Here is a 24,331-nt window from a genome sequence, read left to right as displayed (position 1 = left end):
GGCTCATATCAAACGTCCAGTGATGGATCAACATGACTTCATGCAGAGATGTGAAAACGAGCTGCAGCCTGTGTCTAAACGACGACGAGTGTGGGGGTTGTGTTCAAAGGTCTGAATAGTCCTTAAAGTCACAGTCAATGAGTCTGATGAAGTTAGAGGTTGAGTTTGTGTGAGGATTGTAGCCGTTAAGGTTTCAATGTGTTTTAGTGTGAAAGGTAAAGATAAGCTGCAGGTGATCACGTATGTTCACGGTTGGTTTACTGCTTATGAAGTATTTGCAGTGGTTCTGTTTCCCAGCGAACAATTGACATGTCGGTTTTCCTTCACCTGCTGTGCAAGCGTCACATCCACAAACAGCAACATGCTGCATCACGTTTCCCCCTTCACCAGAAGTCACAGCAGTGAGACGGGCCTTAGTGGGGTTTACGTTAGCTCCTCATAGCAACATGCGCAGACGCATGCGTAGATGCGCACGCACACACAGACACACACGCAGGTAATAAATGATATTTGTGTGTATGCAACACGCATTCGTCTACATATATGATAACTCTGACAGCTGATCTAATTACTGTCCTTAACCTGAAGCCCATCATGGATGCAGCTGCATCACTTTGGTTAATTATTTACATAGTTGACTGAGTCATTTCTAGTACATTTGACCTTAATAGAGGCTTTTATTGGGAAATGGAGCTGCTCTACTGCTGCAAACATAAAACAGACACAGTCTAACCTTCTAATAGGAGCTAATGATTTGACTTGACAGACCACTTTATTAGGGACACTTGTTACAGAGGTCAGGCGGAGCTTCGCTTTACTGGAGTGACTCGTGTTAAAAGGTGGTTCCAACGCTTCTCTAACAGGAACCAGCGCCACACACTGGGACCTTGTGCAAACCCACCACCTCGCTCCTGGCAGCGCTCAGGGAACAAACCCACCTCCAGCTAAACCACGAGCACTTACCGCATCTCTCTCCTCCTCCACGCTGTCCTGCTGCTCCATGTTGAGTTTCCTCTTGTTCTTGTTCTCGCTCCTCTTCATTCTTCGTGCGAGGCTAAAGCGCTGCTCGTACAGGGACTGGCCCAGGTGAGAGCCCGGTCTGTCGCGGCTGAGACGGCTGCTGTCCGCTACACCGAGCCGGCTCCGGCTAAAGGAAAGCCATCGCTCTGTCGGTGCAGTCTGTGGAGTGGAGAGTCCGCAGGAGAGTTGGCTGGAGCCATCCAGTCCTGCGGCTAGCTCCGACCTAGCTTCGCTGCTCACGCCGACTACACATCTGGAAGCCCACGGTGACAAGCTGTCAATCAACCCGGAGCTGCGGCAGCCGCCCGTTAGTTCTTCGAGACGAAGGGAGACGCGGTTTGCTTAAATCCGTCACACGAATACTTTGTGATTTGCGGGGAAAGAACGAGCCATGCTCGGCTTGGTTCGGCCAACAACTAGTTAGTTGAGCTTCGAGCCGTTCGAGCCGTTAGCCAGCTCGGCTAGCTTCCTGCTGCGCGGCTAGCAGCGCGCCTAGCTGCGCGGCTAGCGCGCTTTACCTGCGCGCACACACCGCCACATCGCTGACACGCTCCTGGTGGACGGTCCCGGCGGTTCCCGCCACTCCCCCGGGGTTGTGTCCGTCTCGGTGCTCAATCCGTGACTGTCGCGTCCAGGTTTCCTTCCATTCTCTGATAAAGGTCGAAATACGCGGGAGAGACTGTAAACACCGGGTCGAGCCTCGTATTACACCGCAACCACGGCGCAGCTCCGTCAGGGTCGGTTTAGCTTCCTGACTCGGTGAATGCGGCGAGCGTCAAGCCAGCGAGGACAATGTTACTGCGTCCGGTTTAAATTATCAAAATAAAAGCCGTGATGTAAAAAATAAAGGACAACACAAAAACGTTGGACAAATAATTAAAAAAATCTAAAATAAGTTATCATGATCAGAAGAGAGAAAGATCCGAACTATTTATATTCACAAAGACCTGAACATTAAAACAATCCATCTAAGATACTGCAGCATTTCAACTCACATTACCGAATCACCAAAAAAGAAACTATGAAATATTGTTATGAATCCTAATGTTTAGGTGTGTAATAACAGCTGGGTATTTTACTGAATATAGAAATATCAAAGACCCTTACGCTTAATGTCCTACTTTGAAGGACCTCACAGGAAATAAACGCCTTCTTTAGCGTTAGCTTTTTTCTTTAGCGTTTAAAAAGAGGATTTCTTAAGGCACAAAACAACATAATCCTCATTCGTAGTCAAATTAAAGATGATGTTCTAACAGGAAAGAATTCAAATGAATTAAAATGTAATTTCTCTCTATTTCCAATGAGATTCAAAGTGTCGCAGCTCGTAGCCAGTGACTTGTGTTTTGCTGGCATTTGCTGCCACCTGCTGACGCTTAAAAAGCGACTATTAAAGCTCACCTCGTCATAACTCGACGTCTGTCACTGATTTGGGCACATTGAGAAACAAAACACAGAACTTTATTAGGTAACGAGACAGAGCCTTTTTTATCCCTTTATTTCAAAAGGTTCTTTTATTTTTACCCCAAAAGAATTTCAATAAAAATGACATGCATTAAAAATCCAAAAGACCTGGTTATCTCTCCTTGCACTGATGTACACACGCCCTTTAATATTACATACATCAGTGGCTTCTAAAGCCACACTAAGAGTTTGACCTTTGACCTATGGAGAAATGCACAAGATATTTATACCAAATGATTTGACATTCACTTTGGCTGGTCTTATTGCTTGTTAAATACATTGTTTCAGTGCTTTTTAATGCTACTGTTTTTCTACAACGTAAAAAACTCAAGTGGGCCTTTAACTGTTTCAAACTGATTGTCACAATAGAGTATGTTTGTGTGAATCGGTTCACCTCTAGAAATAAAGACAACGTGGCACTTTAACAAAAGCCAGGCCTGACATCAACAACACACATGTGAAGGCTTGTATTGCACAGTAGCCCAGAAGTTGCATATTTCAGTAAAAGTATAGGAGCCACAGTTCACGCAGAAAAAGGAGGAAGCTTCTGTACAGACAAATTGACAAAATCGGGACTAAAATCAGAACAGAGCTGGTTACAGTTCCTGCAGCTGTTTTTAATAAGATGTTCATCTCGTGACGGTTTTTGAAAGCGAGATTTCAACATAAAAAACATACATTTACAAAAGTAAAAACATCTAAAAAACATCGGTTTATCATCGGTCATGTCTCCTGGACCACGTACTGAAATGGTAACTTCCTATGATGAACTAACTGCAGGGTTCCCTGAAGGCATCACCACCTGCTGAGCTTCGTGACTACAGCCTGGAACAAGTGCTTGATTCATTGACACTGAGATCATCAGAAGGCGTTTCATCACTGCATGTAGAAGAAAACTGGGTTATACCCCAACTTTTAAAAGTAGTAGAGCAACACTCTGTAGTGTGAGAACATTCATTTCACATCACTAAGCACTTTTTATTCCTTTTCTGTACAATGACGACGTATCTACTGACTACACTGTATGGCTTTGTTTCCACAAGCTGCTCAAACCACATGCAACTAACTAGAAGTACGAGCTTCAACAGAAGCTGAGCAGAAGCACTTTGCACTTTGGTTGTGGCTTTTTCAAGCCACGTTTCCTGCTGGCATCTTTGTTTCTTCAACTCCTGCTAAACCTCGTGGCTGACGTTTGTTTGGAGACCTGACATATAATTTGGTTTTCATGAACATGAAAACATGAAGCAGGTTTCATAAAGATATTACATAAATACTGTAAAAAACTAAGAAGGCAAGAAGCCAAACTCATATTGATCTCTATAAAAATACTTCAGTCGACATCTTCAATAAAAGCCCTCATCACATAAACACGCCTTAGGAAAAACAAGGAAACAATTGCAATTATTCACATCATAAACTCTCAACCAGCAAAAACCTAACAACACAAGCATTCACTAACTTTAATAAGTCAGTCATTTGAAAGGAGAGCCAGGGTTTCCAGCATGTTCTGTCCAATGGGAGCTGATGAAGCAGAGGAAGGTGGAGCTGGTGAGAGAAAAGCTGCCTGCAGGGGGCGCCGATCACAGGACAGCTGAGGAGGAGGAGGAGGAGGAGGAGGAGGAGGAGCAGCCTTGGAGCGTCATGACACCCCAACCAGCAGAGAGGCTGAGCTCACAGACGCCTCCTGTGTTTTCACCTGAAGACAGACAAACAGATCATGTCCTCAAACTAGTGTTAGTGGGGCACAAAGCAAACACCTACAGATCCAAGCAGGAGTCCAGAGAAAACAAGACGAGCGGATGAATTTAAACAATCGTCACAAAGTGGAACCAAAGCACAGCACACACAGCCCACTGTACCTGCACAGCAGGATTTTAACAGGGGGAGGAGGAGGGAAACGAGAGAGAGCAGGAGGCCTGATGGAGGGAGGAGATCCTGAGCTGGTTCTCCTGAGCAGGAGTCAGGCAGCAGAGATGCAGACCATGAGGAACCAAACACGTCCTACAATCAAATGTCTACCATGAACTCACCTGTAAGTTGCTCTTGGCTTTCCTCAACACGTCCCGCGTCCTCGACACTGAGAGCAAACGACAAGACAGGTGAGAAACATGCAGCCCCACGCGGAGCATCGAACCCTCCGGAGCCGAGACTGTGACTCACGCTGGCTGGCGATGAAGTGCTCCATGCTGTCCCTGCAGCGGTCGGAGCTCCTCAGCCGCTCCGTCGCGTCCTTCAGGGCCTGTTCTTGTTCCGAGAGCCTCCGACGCAGAGACACGACCTGGTCCCTCAGAGCCTGGTTCTGAAAACAAACAGTTAGAGACCCACTGGACCCGGACACACCGGCTTATCATCTGCTCACAGCATCATGTTCATACGTATGTGGTCTCGGTTCTGACCTGTTTGGCTTCCTCAGAGTCGGGCATCGCTGCTCTCCAGAACATTTGCAGCAGGGAGTCGGCCTCCTCCTGGATCTGCCTCAGGGTCTTAGCGTCAGCCAGCAGCTTCCTGGCAGAACTGGAGTCTGAAGGCTGAAGCAACAGAACTCTTCCAGTTAGGAACCTGCTGCAGCGCGGGTTCACCGGACCTGCTGTGTTCTGGACCCACCTGACGAGGGCTGGCGCTCAGAGAATGAAGCGTTGCCTCCATCTTGAGGAGCAGGGCGCCACCCTCCACGACCTGCTGCTGCAGAGCCTTGAAGTGCTGGATGTGAGCGACCATGTGGCTGGACAAGGACCCGTGGGGATCTGGGCCCAGTGGAACCGGTGCTGCTCGGGAGGAAGAACATTTCAGGACACGAGCAAGCGGGAGAGCAGCGAGCTGCGTGCAGCTGAGCGGAGCTTTTACCTCCATCAGTCTTTTCCCAATGCAGAGGACTGACGGTTCCGGTGTCCCGGACGGGTGGAGACGGGACCGTATCTGTGGACGAAGACACCTTCAGTAACGCTGAGGCGGGTCGGCTGCCGGGTCGGCGCCTGAGCTCTACTCACCGCTGAAGCGCTGCCTCCGGCCTGGAGGCCGCGTGTCCGTCGGCCCGTCCAGCTGCTTCTCCAGCTGCGTGTGCAGCTCCTCCGGGTCCAAGGCTGCGGAGCCGGGTTCTGGTCTGGCGCCGGCACCGAGCTGAGCTGCTCACAAACAGACAGAGACACAGACGGTTCGACGCGACGCCTCTGTCCCTAGACGGGAGCGGCGGCTGTGAGTCTCACCTGAGCGCAGCTGGCGCTGAAGCCCGTGGACCGCGGCCCGGCTCTGGCTCAGCTGCTGCTGGAGGACGCTGGCCCGGTGCTGCAGCCTGCAACAGATCGGACCACACGCTCACACGCCACGCGCTCGCCGGGGGCGGAGCTGCACTCGGGCCGGGCTCTCACCTGTTGATGGCGTCCTGCTTCCGGCGCCGGTCCTGGTTCAGCTGGCTGAGCTCCCGGCCGTGGGCCTCGGCCTCCGCCTGCAGCTTCCTGCCGCGTTCTGCCCAGCGCTCTGCCTCCAGCTCCGCCTGCTGCAGCCGGGCCCGCTCCAGCAGCGCCGCCTCCCTCAGCTGCTCCAGCTCCTGTGTGCTGTCTGGCAGGAGAACGGGCAGGTCTGAGCCGAGCCTCCCACACATACAGATAACGGGTGCTCTCTGCAGCTCCTCTACCTCCTGCCGCCAGCTCCAGCTGCTTCTGCAGAACACAGTTCTCCTCCTTCAGGAGCCGGATCTCAGTGGAGAGCTGGCCCACAGAGTCCAGGCCCTGGATGTAGATGTTGGTGGGAGCACCTGCTGGAACACAGACACTGGTCTCTCACTGGGTGAAGCCGAGCGGCGGCGGGAGGTTCTGTGCGGTACCTTTGTCAGCGGCGATCCGGGCCAGCTTCTCCTCCAGCTGCTGCCGGAGCCGGTCGTTGGTCTGGATGGAGTCCTCCAGTCTCTGCCTCAGACTCCTGATCTCTCTCAGATGCTCCTTCATCAGCTCTGAACCTTCATTCACGCAAAGAAGCAGAACCTCCCTTTATTCATTGATCATTCGCCAAACAAGTTCCTGAGACGTACTTTTTATTATATAACACCTAGTCATTATTAATAATTAACAGTAACAGTCACCGAATAAACTTCTCACTCTAAAGAGCTGGTTCGTTAAACCAACCAAACTGCTCTCATTCTGGCTTTAACCTGTGTGGCCGGTGCCCGACTGGTATCCAGACGACCCAGATGACAGGTCCGCTCCCAGTCTCACTGCTCGGGCACCATAAGTCATATCCCACAATGCAGTGCTCTCCAGCAGGCTGGCGCCAGCTTTCATGGCTAGGTCAGCGCCCAGGCTGCTGCTGCTGGCAGCACCGCTGAAGGGAGAAGGCCGGTATCCGTGGTAGGACGGGGGCAGCAGGGCACAGGAGTCCGGCTGCTGCTGGGAAAATGGGAAACCCTGAAGAGCTCTGGGCTGAGGAGTGGAGAACCCTGAGGAGGAGGAGTCCCGTCAGTAAACACTAGGAAAGGTTAACTACACACATCCTTCACCGGTTCCGGGTTAGAAGCTCAGAGAAAAATGAAGGACGAACACAAGAAGGACAAGTGGAGGCAGGAGACCTGAGAGGATGAGGATCATGAGAGGTGCTGGGTGAGTCTAGTCTCTGCAGCTGATCCGTGTTAAAACAAAGCTAACACAGCAACCGGCTTCGTATTTGTTAGTGGAAACTGAGCCGATAATTCACACGCACAGTCAGACGCACTGTCGCTGAGTCCCAGCTGTCTCTGCAGCATCTGCAGCTCCTGCTGCACCGCCGCCAGGGAGAAACACGGCCCCCCGGCGCCCCGGGGGAGGGCCCGTGGGCCGGCAGGGTGAGGGCGGACGGGGGAGGAGGGAGGGGGGAAGGGGACAGAAGACAAGACTGGAGCTGGAGCTGGAGCTGGGAGGGAAAGAAGAAGCACGAGATAAAAGGGACAGAGCAGCAGTCCAGAGGTCAGAGGTCAGAGGTCAGCTTTCCTACCTGTCCTAACATCTGCAGGGCTGTGTGCTGAGCTGGGGCATTGCATGCTGGGACAGCTGAGGCAGGACTGGGTTCTGAGGGATGAGGCGGTGGATGGAGGGACAGACGCATGTGGTGACATGGAGCTACTGTGAGAGCAGCAATCTGGAAATGAAAAGAATCAAGATGGAGACGCAGAGAACCAGAACCTCCAGAATCAGCCCCGTCACAAGGACCTCAGACTGGAGTCCGACACACGGACGACCCACCGGTGCTGACTCTGGCTGAAGGCCTCGGTTCCTCCTGGCCCAGTTCACTGGCAGCGTCCACGTCGGAGCACAGTTCCAGGTCCTCGTTAGTGGATCCGTGCTCATCAGACAAGTAGGAGATGCGATCTGATTGGTCGGTGGCATCTGAGAGGGCGTGGCCGCTGCAGGGCGTGTCAGATCGATGGGGATGATGCTGGTGATGGTTCAGTTTGGTACGAAGAGACTCGATGACTTTGTCCTTCTGCTGCAGCTCCTTACTGAGCCTGTACACACACACACACACACACACACACACACACACACACACACACACACACACAGTCAGACAAAGTGGAGCGACAGCATAATGAAGTTCAGTTGTGGCTACAGCTGATTAATGATCTGTGACATTTCTGCACATAGATGCTGAGAGGAAGGTCGTTAATCAATACCTGGCTGAGACACACACACACACACACACACACACACACACACACACACACACACACTCCTACATCATTCCTACAGTAAATAAAAGTCATGAATGCGACATTCAACCAGCGCTTCCTCCCACTTTGACCCCATGTGGACCGACTGCAGCTTCTGCACGTCTGTCTCCACACATTCATGACGCGCTGCACACGTTCTTGTGGGTGCGTCTCACTTGTCGAGCTGTGCGAGCAGCGCTCTCCTCTCCCTGTCGCTGTGTTTCTTCAGCAGCAGCAGCTCTCGCTCCTGGGCCTTCCACTCCCACAGGGAGAAGGAGAAGAGGGAGTCCCTGTAGAGCGGGCTGCTCTTGGACAGCATGGCCTTCCACAGAGGCGCCATCCTGCGGCGCTGCGTCTGGCTACTCATCCATGTGAGGAGCGGCTCATTAGCTTAGCGCCGGGGTCGCGACCTCTGCGGCTGTGACAGCAGGTCCACCGGGCCGGCAGAGCGCGAGCCGGGATAAAAGGATGGGGCGATGGGGTGGAAAGCAGAGCAAATCCCGATTAGGTCTGAGCTTCACAGAGAGGTGGATTCTGGCAGCGCACCCCCACCCCCACCCCCACACCCACACCCACAATGTGAGACTGCAGGTGGAGACTGGGACGATCCCAGTTAAGACGCCAGCATCCAAGGGTTTGAGACAAACTCAGCCGACGAGCTTCAGGACACACATGAGACTCCAATAAAACCAGTCCAGCCTGAGGACACAACGTCCACGGTTGCATTCCAGCGAATAGACAGGCACGAACGGACCGGTGCAGACACAGCTGCTGGAAGAAAAACGGCTGCTGTGACGCGACCACTCGTCCCACAAGCAGCAGCTGGACCGAGGGCTCGTCCGTCACGCGGCACCAAACAACGCTCCACAAAGCAGCGCTTCGCGTCCGAGCCTCCGGCACCGGAGGAGGCCGACGTGTGGAGGAGTAAAAGTAGGTCCCACAGCAGGAGAGCCGTCAGCTCCGGACGCTCCGAGGGAGTAAATGCTGCATCCGCTGCCTCCTCCCTCACGGTCCCTCGCTCTAACTCCCCCTCTCTCCCGCGTTTAGCTGCTTCTGACCCATTTCCCTCCCCGTTCGAGGCCTTAATAACTTAACCTGATTAGAGGCCATGTCAACATGGACGCTGGACGCCTCCATCGCTGCATCACATGACGCGCCTGGCCCCGCCCACGGCCTCTTCATGGCTGTAAGCAGCTGTGATCACCCGGTCTGGACCCGCTCCAGCATGGAGAGTGTCGGCTCATCTGCCGCCACGTTTACATTCGGATTCTGGCTTTGAGCCCATAAAAAAGCTTTGATTTGGGTTTGTTCAACTAAAGCCTGTTTCCGACTTTCCACATTATGTGAAAGCACAGTGATATAATCCAGCCGTTATGTAACGGCAGCCGGGCGTTCCCATCCTCAGGATGGATGCAAATGTTCACATCCCAGCTTCACTAAAACCCAGAAAATCGCTGCGCGAGTTTGAGGAGGACCAGACCGTGATGCTGGGAGACGTCTCCAGGCCTGATCCCAGGTCAGTCAGGACAGATACACAAAACATCCACAACCGCTGTGAGTGTGCTGTGTCCTTCAGACAGAGATGGAGCCGTTGGACGATATAACAACCTGCTGCTGAACTCAACATACACGCTGGATAATTCTCCATCACATCGGTCCGACCATCTGCGCCGCAGCACGATGTCAGATTAGTGCAGGCCACATTTACAGAGCTTTGCTTGTTGGCGTTTGCCCCATCACTGCTTCCCTCCCAGGACCGGACTGATGCACGTGTTCACCCAGAACCCGTGCTTTTCCACCTTCAGGAAGTCATTTATGGCCAAGCAGCTCGAATCAAAGAGCTGCGCCGTGAAAGCGGACGAGGAGCGACTGAACATCCTGGACGTCCATCAGTCAGAGCAGATCAGTGTCAGAGCGGAGGCTGGAGCAGAAGCCTGAGATAACCCAGAGCCCCAGAACCAGCACACACACAACATCCCACTGGACCCATCTAGTCCAGCTTCACCACCAGCTCGGCTCCATCCGCCGAGGACCGTGACTTAAGCAAATGTGAAGATCTACCATTGTTGTAGCATTCAGTGACTGTGTCCATTAAAATATTATATTTGCACATCTGTCATAGACGGCAGCCAGATGTGTTCAACTAAGGCAAATGTCCCACAAACTCTGGTTCCTGAAGTAAACACCAGGTTTCCTTCCTCAGTAATTGGACAATTGGTTCATTAGTTTGTTACCGTGAGTCCGACGATACAACACAAACACAGACACTGACCGGATGGCGAGCAGCTCCGTCCTCTCCTCCGGATCCTCCGGCTGCTCTCCTGTTTGGAAACAAGCCCTGACGTCAGTCGGTCGATGACGCGGCCAGAGGGACCTTTTTCAAAGTGACTCACGCCCGCTGATCTTTGCTCGGAGCCGCTGAGCCAGAGCGCCGCCCTGGGCCAGCTGCTCCCTGAAGCTCTGGCCCATGTAGTAGTCGATGTCGTTGGCCCTCAGCAGCTCCTCGAAGGCCTTGGTGGTGTCTCCGAGGTGCTGGGTCAGGATGCTGCACGCGCCGCGGCCCTCCCTCATCTGCTGCCGGAGGTGGGACAGCTCTCGGGCCTGAGCCTGGATCAGAGCGTCCAATTTACTGCACACACACAAGAGTTACATGAGGCTAGTGAAGCGCTAGAGCGTCCACAGCACGCTCCCTGCTCTCACCCCGTCCTGGTGGAGGAGCTCCCATCCCATCCCACGCCTTCCTTCCGCAGCTGGTCCTCCAGCGCGCCCACTCGAGACGCCAGCTCCTGGAGCCCCCTGTCTGGGTGGGGGCCTCCGTCGGAGGACTGCCAGCCCTCGTCCTCCTCCGCCCCGCTCTGGGAGGGCGAGGCCCAGTTGACCTTGCTGGAGGTGGACAGGGTGCGCAGGCGGCTCTGGAGGCCCCGGATCACGGCCTGGGAGCGGGAGAGCTGCGAGCGGAGGTCCTCCACCAGGCGCTGGAGGGACGGCGGCTGGTCCCCGCGGCAGGAGCTCTGCCTGGGGCTGCTGGATGGCCACCACTGGGTCCCACAGTCCAGGGACGTGCACATCTCCAGGTCGTCAAACTCTGTCAGGGAGCGGGTTGAGGGTTAGGGTCTCAGCGCATCACGTCTGCAGATCACAGCATGTCTTTGTGTTTGTTTTAGAACCAGAAGACACCAATGGGTCACTGTGTTCAGCGTTCAGGCCTTTGCTTTGCTGCCCCCTGGTGGCTCTAATTTGTAAGTGCACTTTCCGTTGGCTTTAGACAATCTGGGGATGGAGGAGGGAAACGGGGCTGGTTTCCGGTACCTGGGCTGCTGGCCTCCTCCCTCTCGGCTTCGGTCTCACTGCGGCCGCAGGTCTCGTAGCCCAGGTCCTGCAGGTCCACCTGGACCAGCTTACTGTCCCGTTGAACCGCTGTCTCTGCTGCAGACACGGAGCTCATGATGAATGTCATGATGCCATGATGATGTCATCAGCGTGCAGTCACACTCACTGAGCAGCTCCCTGTAGTCTTTGAGCTGCGCGGCCTGAGCCTGCACCGTGGCCTCCGACACCATCAGTCTCTCCTTCAGCTCCTCGCTCTCCAGCTGCAGACGAACCGTCTTCTCACGCGCGGCGGCGGCGGCGGCGTCCTGCTGCTGGAGGCAGGACAGGACACAGGTGAGGTGAGAACGGGAGCACAGAGGCCTCCTGAGGGCAGAGCCTGTGACCTCTACCTGAGCGCTGAGCAGCTGCAGCGGCAGCGACAGCTCCTCGTCCCACGCGTCCCACAGCTCAGAGCTCTCCTCCTCCTCCTCCTCCTCCCCCTCTATGGTCACATCCAGCTCCTCCTCATCCGCCTCCTCATCCTCCTGCTCCTTTTGCTCGTCGTGAGGTTGCGTTGCTTCATTCAGCCGACACTTTAAGTCTTGGTTCTCAGCCTCCAGGCTGAACAGAGCTTTCCTTTCCGTCAGAAGGAAGAAGCAGGATCAGCAGCTGCTTTGGGGCCTTCACTGCAGTGTTGAACCTACCTGTTCGGTTCCTACCTCATCTGGGACAGTGAGGAGAATCCAGCCTTCTCCAGCTGAGCCTTCAGCTCTGCCAGCTTTCTCTCCACCACCCTCTTCTGCTCCACCAGCTGCTTAACCTCCATCAGGCCCTGGCCTTCAAAGAGCGCAGCGTGCAGAACCTCCTCCTCAACGCTCTCCTCACTGTGCAGATCATCATCATCATCAGCTTCACCTTCATCCTCTGAGCTCAGTTCTACGAGAAACAGATTTACACAGTTAGAAGGTTTTGTTCTTCAACCTCAGTTTTTCATTATTTGTTTTCAGCTGTAGCCTCCTGAGATGCTTCAGCCTGAAGGTCCCTGACTTTATTTCATGGATGAAGTCGCTAATGAGGTGATTGATTGACTGTGTCCACATTGATTCGTGCCGTGAACTTCATCATCAGTCACATCCTCGTGTTCGTGTCCTGTTACATTTGTTTGCGTCACTTCTGACTGAATCAATGAAAACTCAATTAAAGCCGTGTTCAATGAAAACAATGACATCCTCATGTCTCCGGAGGCGGTGGCCACGTTGCAGAGGCTGAACTCAAATGCAAATCAGTGCAAAGTAAATTCAGTAAATATGTGTTGAGTCTGATGGAAAACACGAGGCGGAAACTGGACTCTGATTAAACCAGTTGGAGTTTTGTGTGGTTAATAAAGCAAAGGTTTGTTCATAAAGACGAGAAGGCACCAAACTTAGACAACATTCCTTAAACTGTGAAACACACGCTGCAGGTTTATTCATGCAATTGATGAGGAATGTTACACTGTTAAAAGTGGAGGCTGAACTTTCAACACGGTTTAATCTCTGAACAAGCTTTAGTTTGATGCAGAACATGATCCTCCTCACCGTGGACCAGATTTATACCCTAAACATTAAACCTCAGAGCAGTGACGAAACCAGGCACAATGTTTAAAACAACACATACTAGTTCACATGTAAATATGTTCATCGTTCAGAAGCTTTATGCTGAGACACACACAGGTTTGGATTCATTACAGGTCAGCACTTGACTGCTGCACTGCTGAACATTACAACCTTTCACAACATTAACAGAAGCCCAAGGACTAATGTGAGTCATAATAAGAACAATAGGAAGCAAACACCTGCTGCAGACGAAGGACGAAGGTTCAAACTGTTTATTAGAAATAGGCTCACTGGATTTAATGGATCAGCATCATCAGGATATGAGGAGTGAGTTATTGAAACTGCTGGAGATTTTATTGATTTGTTTGTGACTTTCATGATTAAATGTGTGGATGAAGCGTGTCTGTGTGATCTGGGCTGAGGCCACGTTTTAGTGAAATATTGTTAGAATCCTTTTGTTTTTAACCACAACATAAATCTGCCTCAGGTTTATTAATGGTGTTAATTAAATCTCTCAGTCTCTCATCTCTCAGTCTTAAAACTCGTGCAGGTTTGTAAAAAGAGCAGACAAAAACATTTGGTTGTGAACCACCGCACTCGGACCCACACCACCACCGCTCGCAGCTGCTGGGAGACTTGCTGTTACAGATACTGTCCCATGCTTCTCTGATGCCCACCTCCAAACTCAGGCTGCCTGCTATGGGGCCGGTCCAGACCCAGGACCGGGCCTCTGGCTGGAGGACCGCCACGCTGGACCAGGCTCTCCCTCAGGTCCTCGATCTCCTGAGTCAGTCGCTCAAGCAGAGGGAGGTCGGACGGATCCACCATCTGCCTCTGGAAGTCCTGCAGAACACAGGCGCACAAACACACACACGCACAAACACACACGTCAGGATACAACACACACCCGAACCGAATGGGTTTCTGTGTGGTGTCGTCCTGTCACTGACCCTGATGATCTCCTCCTTTACTTGCAGAGTTCTGCTAAGCGAGTCCAGCTGGGCCGTCTGGCTCAGGCACAGCTCCTGCTTCTCCTTCTCCCTCCTCAGAGCGAGTCGCAACTCCTCCTGCACTGACTCCAGCTCTGCAGCTATTTCCTGTCCAGAATCCGTCCTCCATCCCAACCCTGAGCTCAGCTGTCGGCGGAGCTCCTGGAGCCTGGATGCCTGCTCTGTCACCACCTCACTAAGCCAACCTGCAGAGTCCTGTGGAGGGGGCTTAAGGGTTAAGGTCTTGTACGACAGGCGGGTCTAGGCTCAGTTGCTCTGTTGTACCTGGATGTACTGGTCCCTGGCACTGATGGTTCCCAGCAGATCCTGGACCTGCTCCTGATGTATCTGGGCTTGTCGAGTCCTGTCTGCCAGCACTTCTTGGAAGAGCCGGTCTTTGAGTTGGAGGCGGACCTTCAGCTCCTCCAGGCTTTTGGATGGCGCTGACCGGTTCTGACCCAGCAGGGAGCTGCGCAGATCCTACAGGAGAGGAGGAGAAGCATGAAGCATGAGCTGTGATGGCAGGAATGATGGCAGGAATGCGAGCGGCTCGCCGTGTACCTGAGCCTCCTGCGTGCGGCACTGCAGCGCCGCCTGCAGCTGGCCGATAATGGCGTCTCTCTCTCCCAGGATGCATCTGTGCCTCTGCTCGCTGTCCTGCTGCTGCCGCTGGACGCTCCTCCAGCCGTCGCTCACCTGCTCCAGCTCCAGGGTTTTACCACGCAGCAGCGTGTCAAGGCTCTGGCACAAAGACATGGTCAGTAACAGGTGAGGGTGGTCAAAGGTGGGGTTTGAGCTGGGGTCAGAGGTGGGGCGAGGGTCAGAGGCGGGGTTTGAGCTAGGTCGGAGGCGGGGTTTGAGCTGGGGTCAGAGTTGGGGCGAGGGTCAGAGGCGGGGTTTGAGCTAGGTCGGAGGCGAGGTTTGAGCTGGGGTCGGAGGCAGGGCGGGGTTTGAGCTGGGTCAGAGGGGGGGCGAGGGTCAGAGGCGGGGGTGTGAGCTGGAGTCGGAGGCGGGGCGGGGGTCAGGGCGGGGTTTGAGCTGGGGTCAGAGGCGGGGCGGGGGTCGGATGCGGGGCTGGGCGGGTTTGAGCTGGGGTCAGAGGCGGGGCGGGGGTCGGGGCGGGGATGAGCGGGGTTTGAGCTGGGTCAGAGGCGGGGTTTGAGCTGGGGTCGGAGACAAATCTGGGCGGGGATAGGAGGCGACGGGGCGTGTGGTACCGTGATCGTCTCCTCGTTGTTGGCCAGGACGCAGCGCTGGCGTTCTAGGTCTCTCTCCTTCTCTCTAAGCAGTAGCTGCAGCCGTCGAGTCTCCTCCTCTTTCTCCTCCACGCAGCGGAACTTCTCGTCCACTGCTTGCTGCAGGTAACGGCCACAGACAAGTCTCAGTCACAATGATCCCACTACATAACCGGTCCAAATTCCATCTAAGCACGTTGGCTGAGGGAAACCAAGAGAATCTGTCAGGGAGTCGTTTACCTCCAGAGCTCGATCTCGCTCTGCGATGCGCTGGCGGAGTTTCTGCACCAGGGGGTCCTTGGCCTCCTTCGGGTGGTCCAGCAGCTCAAAGCAGTGCTGGTGGAGGAGAGACAGAGCGTCACCGTGGCCTGTACTGTGTAGGCTCATGTTGAGTATGTTTGCGTGTCCGACCTCCAGCTGCTGCGCTTTGGTCTCCAGACGCGTTTGAAGCTCTCGGATGGTTTTCTCTCTCTCCTCCGTCTCCCTCTGTTTGCGGTGCTCGCCCGCCCTCAGCTGCTCCTCTCTCTCCTGCAGAGCCGCTCGGGCCTTCTCCAGAGCCAGGAGCAGCTCCTGAACTCACACGCAAACATGCGGCCGGTCAGACGGACGTAGCACAGCCCAGGTGCAGCCAGGTGAGATCCTGGGTACCTGGTTGTGTGCTTCCGTCTGCCTCCTGTGCTGCAGCGCCCCCTGCAGGTCCTGGTCCAGCCTCTGCAGGGCCCGGCTCAGGTCGTCCTGCCTCCTGGCGGCCCGACGCTGCGCCTGCTGCCCGGCCTGCAGCTCCAGCTGGGCCTGGAACAGGGAAGCCTGCAGAGCCACAGCGTCTCCCTGTGCCTGGACAGCGTCTGCTCCAGAGGCCTGGAGGGAAAGTGGGGAAAGAAGCTGGGCGTTAGCGGGTACCATCAGGGTCTCAGCGAGGGGCGCCTGCTGCGCTGACGAACCTGGCTGCGGTTGGTGAGCTCCTTCAGAGAACACAGCATCTTATTTTGCTCCTCGATCCGCCTGTACAGCTCTGCAGCCTGAGCACAGACAGAAAGCAGTGGACTCAGTCGTTTCAAGCGTACGCTGCGGCCGCCGGCGTCCACCTCCGCTCACCTCTGCCTCCTTGGAGCCCACGGTGTCAGAGAGGAGGAGGATGTTACGCTCCTGTCGCTGAGCTTCCTCTCGAGCGGACCTCAGCTCCAGCTCCATGTCACAGAGACGCTCCTGCAGCTTCTACACAACACAAAAAAGTGTCATTAAAAGAATCACTAAACACCAGCAGCAAAGCCTTTTCCCCATTTTGGTTGATGACGTGTCCCACGCACCTGGTTTCTGGCCTCGCTCTCCTTGATCTTGGCCTGCAGCGAGCGGACCTGGTCCTGGGCCCGGTGCAGCTCACCGACACACTGACCCGCAGCGCTCTCGTACTGGCTCTGCTCCCGCTGCTCGTCAATCAGCCGCTGTGGGACACAGGAGGCAGCAGGTAAACGAGGGGAACGAGAGGCCGTGTAACGCTGCGATGACACTGTTAGAATCACTGGGGATGATGCGAGAAAGAAAAAGAACAGCTGTGTAATGACACAGTTGAAGCAAACGCAGCTGATCCACTAGAGCAGATTCGTCTTGTCTCACTAATCATTAACATAACAAAAGAAGTTATGACAGAGGATCACAGACTGCTGCAGCGCTTGGAGACTGTTCCCATGGCAACCGAGGCGCTGCTAGGACACACACTAGAAGGGCGTTTATGCTCCCTTGGGGGGTGATCAAGAGGGCGAGTGAGCTCAGCTCTGTGAGTGAAAGAGATGAGATCGGGCCTTGTTCTCTCTGAACGGCAGCTGTTCCATGTTAGAACCACAGAACCAGCTGGACTGAGCCTCAGATTCCACTGGACACTGAGGGCTAGCAGGAGTGTGTCGGCTAAGGTCAAAGGTCACAGGGCCACATGAAGCTGCTGTGGCTGGTGAACTACCTGCTGAAAGCGGAACGGTCGGCACGGAACGTAGTCATCCAACCACTGCTCCTCCATCTGTGCCAGCTCCGCCTGCAGCTGCTGCTGACACGGCGTCACCACCTCGGGAAGGCATCGGATGGGGCACAGGTCGCAGTCTGCGGCCCCCCCGCAGGGCGACCGCAGGGGCAGCAGGGGGCTTTGCTCCAGCCTGGCTTTGAGCAGGACAGGGAGCTTGCTGCCCTTTTGAGGCTTCACGGGTTGGTAGTCCCAGTCCCTCAGGAGGCTCAGCATCACATGGAACCCAGAGACCCCCCACGGGGGGTCCCTTCTGCTCAGAGGCTCCTCTGCAGTTTTCTCTGCTTGGGCTTCTTCTCTTTCTCGGAGGTTTGCACTCACGTCCACGGCGGTGTCCAGAGATTCCACAGACGACGCTGGGCTTGGACTGGTCCTGGGCTGCTCCCTGTCCGGGCCCTCTGAGGGAGGCTCAAAGGCTCCGGAGGTTCTGGAGGGGTCTTCGGTGGTCACTGAGTAGCGGGTGGACGGGCCGCAAGATGTGCTCCTGCGTCCGACCCTACGAGGCACCCTGCACACAGCCTCGTAGTCCGAATCGGCCACACGCAGCGCAGCGCAGCCCCGGCACCGCCGCGGCTTCTGGCCCGACAGGGACTCTCCTCTGGCGCAGTGGTGGCCGTGCTCGTGCTCGGGGTCCGGGTCCGGGTCCGGAGCGCGCTCCTCCTTATCAGCCCAGGACTCGTACACAGAGTAGGTCAGATCCTCCTGGACCATCTCAGAATATTTCATGTCCTGCAGCTCTGACAAATCCAGCACAGGAGACCCGCCTTCAGGAGCAGCGGCCGCAGCCGCAGCCGCAGGTCTGGGCGGAGCCACGTTCCCGTCCTCGGCGTTGTTCTTCCGGTACAGCCCTCCGATGCACTGCCGGAGCCGCTCTTTCTCCAGCAGCAGCTTGTGGAGGCGCTCCAGGGACAGCGCCTCCACGCGGGCGATCACCGTGTCGAAGCGGTACATGCGCTCCAGCATGAAGGCGCACTTGGAGCAGGCGAACTCCCCGCGGCCGTCCCGGCTCAGCTCGCGGCCCAGGGCGTGGGCCAGCAGAACCTGCAGGTTGAGCTTCGCGCCTGCGTGGAAGATCCACCTGCGCTGGTTGCCACAGAGCTCACGGGCACAGATCCTGCACGCCTCCTTCATCCTCACACCGTCCAGCATCACATGTACGTCGAGAACTGCGAGCTTCCTCACAGCTGGACCTTGAGGCGAACCAGAACCAGCCTCAGCAGGTTTCCATCGGTGACATGTCAGGGCGGATGTGGCTGGAGCTGCGCCGGGCGACGCTTTCACTTCCTCGCTGCTGTCACCGGCTTCCACATCGATCCGGTTTCATTGAGGTTGGTTCGTGCTCAGTGGTTCCGGTATCGCTGTGAGTCTTGGCTTCTAAATCAACGCGGTGTCCTTACGCGTCAGCATCGCTCCCGTTCGGTTCTACACGAACGCGACAAATGGATCTGTCCCGTTGGATTGTTTCGGTATTCGAAGGTTCACTGGGTTCAGTCCGGGTCCCGGTTCGAGTTTATGTCAGCGACAGAGGCTTCCTCAGCTGAGGATGGAGGGAGAGGCTGCCCGAGGCGCAGCTTTCGTAAGCAGACAACGAGGCAACGCTGACAGACGACGAAGATCCTCTCCGTAAAGCATGAGGGTTCACTCTGCAGTTAAAACGGAAAATAGAAACTGTCTCTAACCGGAAACGTTTCATATGTTCCATATATGTTTAACTATTTTATTTCTATTCTCATTTCATTAATAATAGTAAGTATACGTGTTAAGATTTATATAGTTATGATTTCTAACAGCTGCGTGTTTATTGAAACCTTTTAGATTGTTACCATAGTTTTTTCTAGTTTATTTTCTTCTGAACCAAACGTTTGACAATTGTATTATGTTTATTTATTATGTACATGCAACACGAAGAAGAGGCTTAGGAGGTAAATCTATTTTTATTTAGTTTTGATTTCCGGTGCATGAAAAGTGTGTTGGAGTGAGACCTCTGGCTGCTTCCTGGACGGAACCGTTCCACAGGAAACTAGAGTCTCTGACCTCACAGACGATCTCTGTCTGAATAATAAACATCCGTGAGTCATTTTGCTGCATAACCTAAACAGAAGATCTGCGATTAGGTGACGTATCGATTCTATTTCTACATTATACTCTCTATTCTTTAATTATTCGTTATTTCAGTTTAATAGAACAAATACCTGCAATGGTGACAGAATAATATTTTTCACTTCTTACTGTTTTGTTAATTACAAGCTTGGTAAAGGTATCACTTAATGATTAATTATGAACCTTTAATTTATGTTTAGCTTTATATTATTGGACCTTTATCTATTTTCCCCCTTTTCTTTCTACATTTCTAAACTGAGCCAGTGACACCCATCACTTCTCAGCAGCAGGATGTCGTGGCCTAGATCTGACCGTCACGTCTGGGTCACGGTTGTGGAGGGCTCACACTGACCCACGTCTGAGTCACAGGAAGCTGTGTGGCTTAATTACAGCCTCATTATGCCTCAAAGCGCTCAGGCCAAAAGGACTCGCATTGACTTCAGCTCAATTTCTCTTTCTTTCAAATCGTTAATGTCAAAACATTGTGTGACAGATGATTTGATGCCAAATTCAAGTCTTTCCATTTGCAAGAAGCTGTTTTTGTCAGTGTGCAGAGTGCAAACCGAGCGTTTTCCACCAGCTTCATTACATTGATTGTCAGGGTGGAATGAGTTCATGTCTCTCAGAGGCCTGAGCCGGGGGAGGGGGGGCAGCGCCTCCGTGATGCTTCCACCAGACTGGGCGTCAGGTCAGCGAGCTGCAGCCACGCTGCTTCATTCATCCCATCATTCGTGCTGTTGACGGTGTGTGCGTGAAAGCTGTTCTTCAGCCTCTGGAGACATGACACCAAAACAACGGCCCGTGCAATCAAACACCAATTAATCCCAATCACAGATGAGTGACAAACACTGCGCCCACAGTTTATGTCTCCCAGAGTGGCAGAAACAGAGGTGTGACAGCGTAGAGTCAACACTACACAGACTGAGGAGGTTTCCTTCTCTCGCTGCCTCCAAACTCACTGTGTGGACGCACTGAGGCTAATTTGAACTGGCGTCAGTGAGGCCGATGACGTCTGAGCTGAGGCGGCTGCTGAAAGCAGCTAATGTTAGCGCTAATGTTAGTGTGTGTTGACAGATGGGTCTACACGCACACACGCACATGCACAAACACAAACATACTGTACACGCACGCACACAAATACACACACACACACACATTCAGGCACGCACGCGCACAAACACACAGATACTGTACACGCACGCACACAAATACACACACACACATTCACGCATGCACGCGCACCAACACACAAATACTGTACACGCACACACATACACACACACACACACTCACACACACACTGAGGTCCTACCTGCATCTGTTCACCAACGCTGCTCTCATCACGAGTCTGTGGACGGAGAAGGAAACGTCAGCTTTAAGGTTCCAGCAGCAGCAGGCGCCGGTTTCATCCTCACGGCACGGCTGCTCTGCCAAAGGTCCACTGACCCACATATAAACACAGTCTCATATCTCACAGTCTGGGCTCCAGCCAAACGCTGCAGCCGCCTGGGTCGTTAAGTTAAAGCTTAACGAGCTGCAGGCGTTTCTACAGAATATTCACAGGCCGTGTTAATACTGTGAGGCAGGTGTTACAGGGTTAAAGGAGCAGTCCGTACCTCGTCCTCCTTCAGAGAAAATGGAAGCGTTCGAGCTTCAAGCTCGTTCATCCGGAGAACCATCAAATGCTTCTCCTGCATCAACTCCGCAATTACCCTGAGAGAGAGAGAGAGACGGGATTAAAGTAGGTCGAGCCGGAGAGAAGTGCACTTACCTACAGCAGAGTATGTGGTTGAGCCCCAGGGTCCTGCAGACCCCCTGCAGACCCCCTGCAGACCCCCTGCGGTGCTAAACTCACCGCTCTTTCTCAGCCAGCAGACCACCAGCTCCACTCTCCTCCATCTGTCTCTCCAGAACCAGGCAGCGCTGGGCCTCGGCGTCAGCCAGCTGGGCCATGTGCCGGGCCTCCCCTCGCGCCAGCTCGGCCTCCTGAGCGCAGAGAGCAGCAGCGTCACTAAGGCCGTCGCATGTGCCGACGTGCTGATGCTGCGTCTTTACCTCCTGCAGCAGCTGAACCTTGGCCTGCAGGATTTTTTGCATGTGGCTGATCTCGTCCTGCCGCTCTGACAGGCGACGCTGCAGCTCGGCCTCATTGTGGCTGCACAGGCTTTCTGCTGTCGACCTGTAGGATAATTATATTACAGCACGGCTGCAATTTGATTGATGCAGAGAGATACAGAGAAGTTTATAAGGTTTAAGACCTGCCACAAGTGAAGCCAACAATGAACCCGATCCTTCACATGTTGATCAAATAAGCCGCACATAAACTGTTGATCTGAACACTGGACTCAGACTCCACCTCACGTCACGGCTGCAGGACAAACAGCTAAAATGATTACAGCCTGAGCTGCTCAGTAACACGAATCTCAGGATATTCATTCTAATCCGTGCAGTAATAATAATGACGTTTAACTGAAACAGGATGATGATGATGATGATGATGATGATGATGATGATGATGATGATGATGATGATGATGATGCAACGGCCAGAAACTGTGGGAACTGACACACTAACAAGTCTGGGTCCACGTCTGGGTTCAGGTCTGGGTCCAAGTCCAGCTCCAAGTCCGGCTCCAAGTCTGGGTCCAGGTCCGCTGGTCCAGACAAACATTACTCCCACTGCTTTCAGTTCAAAGAGGTCGGGTCCTGGGTTCGTGCAACGACTGGCAGCCCAAGATCAAACAGCCTGGTTCCTTATCATGCTGTTAGTGAGCAGCCGCTGAGGCACTAATGGGCTCATGGGAAATAACCCAGCTCGAAATGAAAGCGCTGCTCTCGTAGCAGAAGCCACAATCCCACAGGACTGACTGTGGACGCGTCGTGATCTGGGGGCGAGTGACCAGTTGAAGATCTGGTTTAGAAGAGTCAAATACTTACAGTGCTTTGTCCAAAAGCTGCTGTTTGTCCTCAACCTCCCTTTTCAGACTCTCGACTTCAACTTTCAGCTCAATGTTCTAGAAAAGAGATTCAAAATATAAATAATAATGGGAAATATGTTTGAGTCTGAGAGGTCACCAAGTTCACTGATCATCAGAACTTCATTGGAGGCTTCAGAAGAAAATCAATGTGAACAATGTCAAAAAGAAAAAGATCAATTTAAGCCAAGTTGGAACTGAATCTAGATCTAAACCCTTCAAAGCTGCAGGTAAGACGTTTAAAAGTTCACTCAACATGAAGTATAACATTTATGTAAGTAATGTACAGTACTTTTCAAATGTTTGGGGTCTTAAAAATGTCCTGATTTTTGACAGCAAAGCACTTTAAACTATTCAGATATTAACTGTATACACTGCTAATGTGGGAAATGACTAGTCAGGAGGCTGATGGAGATGACCAGATCACCTCCTAGATGAAAAGATGAACAGTTAGAACAGCTAGAGCAGCTAGAACAGCTAGAGCAGCTAGAATGGGTAGAACAGCTAGAACGGCTAGAACGAGTAGAACAGCTAGAACGAGTAGAACAGCTAGAACGGCTAGAACAGCTAGAACGGGTAGAACAGCTAGAACGGGTAGAACAGCTAGAATGGGTAGAACAGCTAGAACGGGTAGAACAGCTAGAATGGGTAGAACGGGTAGAACAGCTAGAACGGCTAGAACAGCTAGAATGGGTAGAACAGCTAGAACTGGTAGAACAGCTAGAATGGCTAGAACAGCTAGAACGGGTTGAACAGCTAGAGCAGCTAGAACGGGTAGAACAGCTAGAACAGCTAGAATGGGTAGAACGGGTAGAACAGCTAGAACGAGTAGAACAGCTAGAACGGCTAGAACAGCTAGAATGGCTAGAACAGCTAGAATGGGTAGAACGGGTGGAACAGCTAGAACGGCTAGAACAGCTAGAATGGCTAGAACAGCTAGAATGGGTAGAACGGGTAGAACAGCTAGAACGGCTAGAACAGCTAGAATGGCTAGAACAGCTAGAATGGGTAGAACGGGTAGAACAGCTAGAACGGCTAGAACAGCTAGAATGGGTAGAACAGCTAGAACTGGTAGAACAGCTAGAATGGCTAGAACAGCTAGAACGGGTAGAACAGCTAGAGCAGCTAGAACGGGTAGAACAGCTAGAACAGCTAGAATGGGTAGAACGGGTAGAACAGCTAGAACGAGTAGAACAGCTAGAACGGCTAGAACAGCTAGAATGGCTAGAACAGCTAGAATGGGTAGAACGGGTGGAACAGCTAGAACGGCTAGAACAGCTAGAATGGCTAGAACAGCTAGAATGGGTAGAACGGGTAGAACAGCTAGAACGGCTAGAACAGCTAGAATGGCTAGAACAGCTAGAATGGGTAGAACGGGTAGAACAGCTAGAACGGCTAGAACAGCTAGAATGGGTAGAACAGCTAGAACAGCTAGAATGGGTAGAACGGGTAGAACAGCTAGAACGAGTAGAACAGCTAGAACGGCTAGAACAGCTAGAATGGCTAGAACAGCTAGAAAGGCTAGAACGGCTAGAATGACTAGAACAGCTAGAATGGGTAGAATGGGTAGAACAGCTAGAACGGGTAGAACAGCTAGAGCAGCTAGAATGGGTAGAACAGCTAGAACAGCTAGAATGGGTAGAACGGGTAGAACAGCTAGAACGACTAGAACAGCTAGCTAGTCAAAGGTCTGCAATGCTGTACTTGCTGCAAATGGAGGCTTCTTTGATGAACGCAAAGTCCGAAGGAAAAAAATTATTTCAAATACAGATCATTCTAACCATTCATTTCTAACGTGTCAGTGTCGGACTATATTTTCTATTCATTTTACAACTCAGGGTGTTGATACAATACGGGCCAAACCTTTGAATGGCAGTGTACCTACGCCTGCAGTAAATAACACAACAACAGGAGCCACCGAAGCTGCGTGGTTTTATCAGCGACCTGCTGTTTTTAATAAAAG

The 24,331-nt window shown here is 53.0% G+C and overlaps 2 protein-coding genes across 17 annotated transcripts in view; both read right to left on the bottom strand.

Annotated features, from left to right (window-relative positions):
- Positions 1 to 1,792, bottom strand: part of mast2 (microtubule associated serine/threonine kinase 2) — a 79,435-nt gene extending 77,643 nt beyond the window's left edge. For all 4 annotated transcript variants that reach the window (XM_029147415.3, XM_029147416.3, XM_029147417.3 and 1 more), the window contains exon 1: positions 964 to 1,792. In XM_029147415.3, the coding sequence (XP_029003248.1) occupies positions 964 to 1,041 (78 nt within the window). In that variant the 5' untranslated portion in view covers positions 1,042 to 1,792. The remainder of the gene's footprint in view (positions 1 to 963) is intronic.
- A 707-nt stretch (positions 1,793 to 2,499) lies between these two features.
- pde4dip (phosphodiesterase 4D interacting protein) overlaps positions 2,500 to 24,331 on the bottom strand; it is a 42,545-nt gene continuing 20,713 nt past the window's right edge. For 3 of the 13 annotated variants that reach the window (XM_055508483.1, XM_055508482.1, XM_055508481.1), the window contains 38 exons: positions 22,331 to 22,407; positions 21,450 to 21,573; positions 21,250 to 21,380; positions 21,011 to 21,107; positions 20,707 to 20,742; positions 16,591 to 16,725; positions 16,379 to 16,498; positions 16,225 to 16,302; positions 15,932 to 16,141; positions 15,695 to 15,853; positions 15,524 to 15,619; positions 15,266 to 15,403; positions 14,610 to 14,789; positions 14,334 to 14,528; positions 14,010 to 14,264; positions 13,737 to 13,902; positions 12,184 to 12,400; positions 11,652 to 12,100; positions 11,465 to 11,581; positions 10,856 to 11,240; positions 10,549 to 10,784; positions 10,428 to 10,476; positions 7,689 to 7,951; positions 7,441 to 7,584; positions 7,171 to 7,359; positions 6,626 to 6,910; positions 6,302 to 6,433; positions 6,113 to 6,235; positions 5,847 to 6,036; positions 5,685 to 5,770; positions 5,469 to 5,603; positions 5,326 to 5,397; positions 5,086 to 5,246; positions 4,878 to 5,009; positions 4,642 to 4,780; positions 4,512 to 4,558; positions 4,341 to 4,430; positions 2,500 to 4,177 (listed from right to left, as the gene is read on the bottom strand). In XM_055508483.1, coding sequence (XP_055364458.1) covers positions 4,356 to 4,430; positions 4,512 to 4,558; positions 4,642 to 4,780; positions 4,878 to 5,009; positions 5,086 to 5,246; positions 5,326 to 5,397; positions 5,469 to 5,603; positions 5,685 to 5,770; positions 5,847 to 6,036; positions 6,113 to 6,235; positions 6,302 to 6,433; positions 6,626 to 6,910; positions 7,171 to 7,359; positions 7,441 to 7,584; positions 7,689 to 7,951; positions 10,428 to 10,476; positions 10,549 to 10,784; positions 10,856 to 11,240; positions 11,465 to 11,581; positions 11,652 to 12,100; positions 12,184 to 12,400; positions 13,737 to 13,902; positions 14,010 to 14,264; positions 14,334 to 14,528; positions 14,610 to 14,789; positions 15,266 to 15,403; positions 15,524 to 15,619; positions 15,695 to 15,853; positions 15,932 to 16,141; positions 16,225 to 16,302; positions 16,379 to 16,498; positions 16,591 to 16,725; positions 20,707 to 20,742; positions 21,011 to 21,107; positions 21,250 to 21,380; positions 21,450 to 21,573; positions 22,331 to 22,407 — 5,823 coding nt within the window. In that variant the 3' untranslated portion in view covers positions 2,500 to 4,177; positions 4,341 to 4,355. Of the gene's footprint in view, positions 4,178 to 4,340; positions 4,431 to 4,511; positions 4,559 to 4,641; positions 4,781 to 4,877; positions 5,010 to 5,085; positions 5,247 to 5,325; positions 5,398 to 5,468; positions 5,604 to 5,684; positions 5,771 to 5,846; positions 6,037 to 6,112; positions 6,236 to 6,301; positions 6,434 to 6,625; positions 6,911 to 7,170; positions 7,360 to 7,440; positions 7,585 to 7,688; positions 7,952 to 10,427; positions 10,477 to 10,548; positions 10,785 to 10,855; positions 11,241 to 11,464; positions 11,582 to 11,651; positions 12,101 to 12,183; positions 12,401 to 13,736; positions 13,903 to 14,009; positions 14,265 to 14,333; positions 14,529 to 14,609; positions 14,790 to 15,265; positions 15,404 to 15,523; positions 15,620 to 15,694; positions 15,854 to 15,931; positions 16,142 to 16,224; positions 16,303 to 16,378; positions 16,499 to 16,590; positions 16,726 to 17,237; positions 19,085 to 20,706; positions 20,743 to 21,010; positions 21,108 to 21,249; positions 21,381 to 21,449; positions 21,574 to 22,330; positions 22,408 to 24,331 lie in introns of those variants that run through there. The other 10 variants (XM_055508480.1, XM_055508479.1, XM_029147408.3 and 7 more) reach the window with 10 other exon arrangements.

The sequence above is a fragment of the Betta splendens genome, chromosome 4 (genome assembly GCF_900634795.4).
Source record: "Betta splendens chromosome 4, fBetSpl5.4, whole genome shotgun sequence".
NCBI lineage: Eukaryota > Metazoa > Chordata > Actinopteri > Anabantiformes > Osphronemidae > Betta > Betta splendens.
Note: the sequence above shows the minus strand (reverse complement) of the source record. Positions and strands in the feature narration are given on the sequence as shown.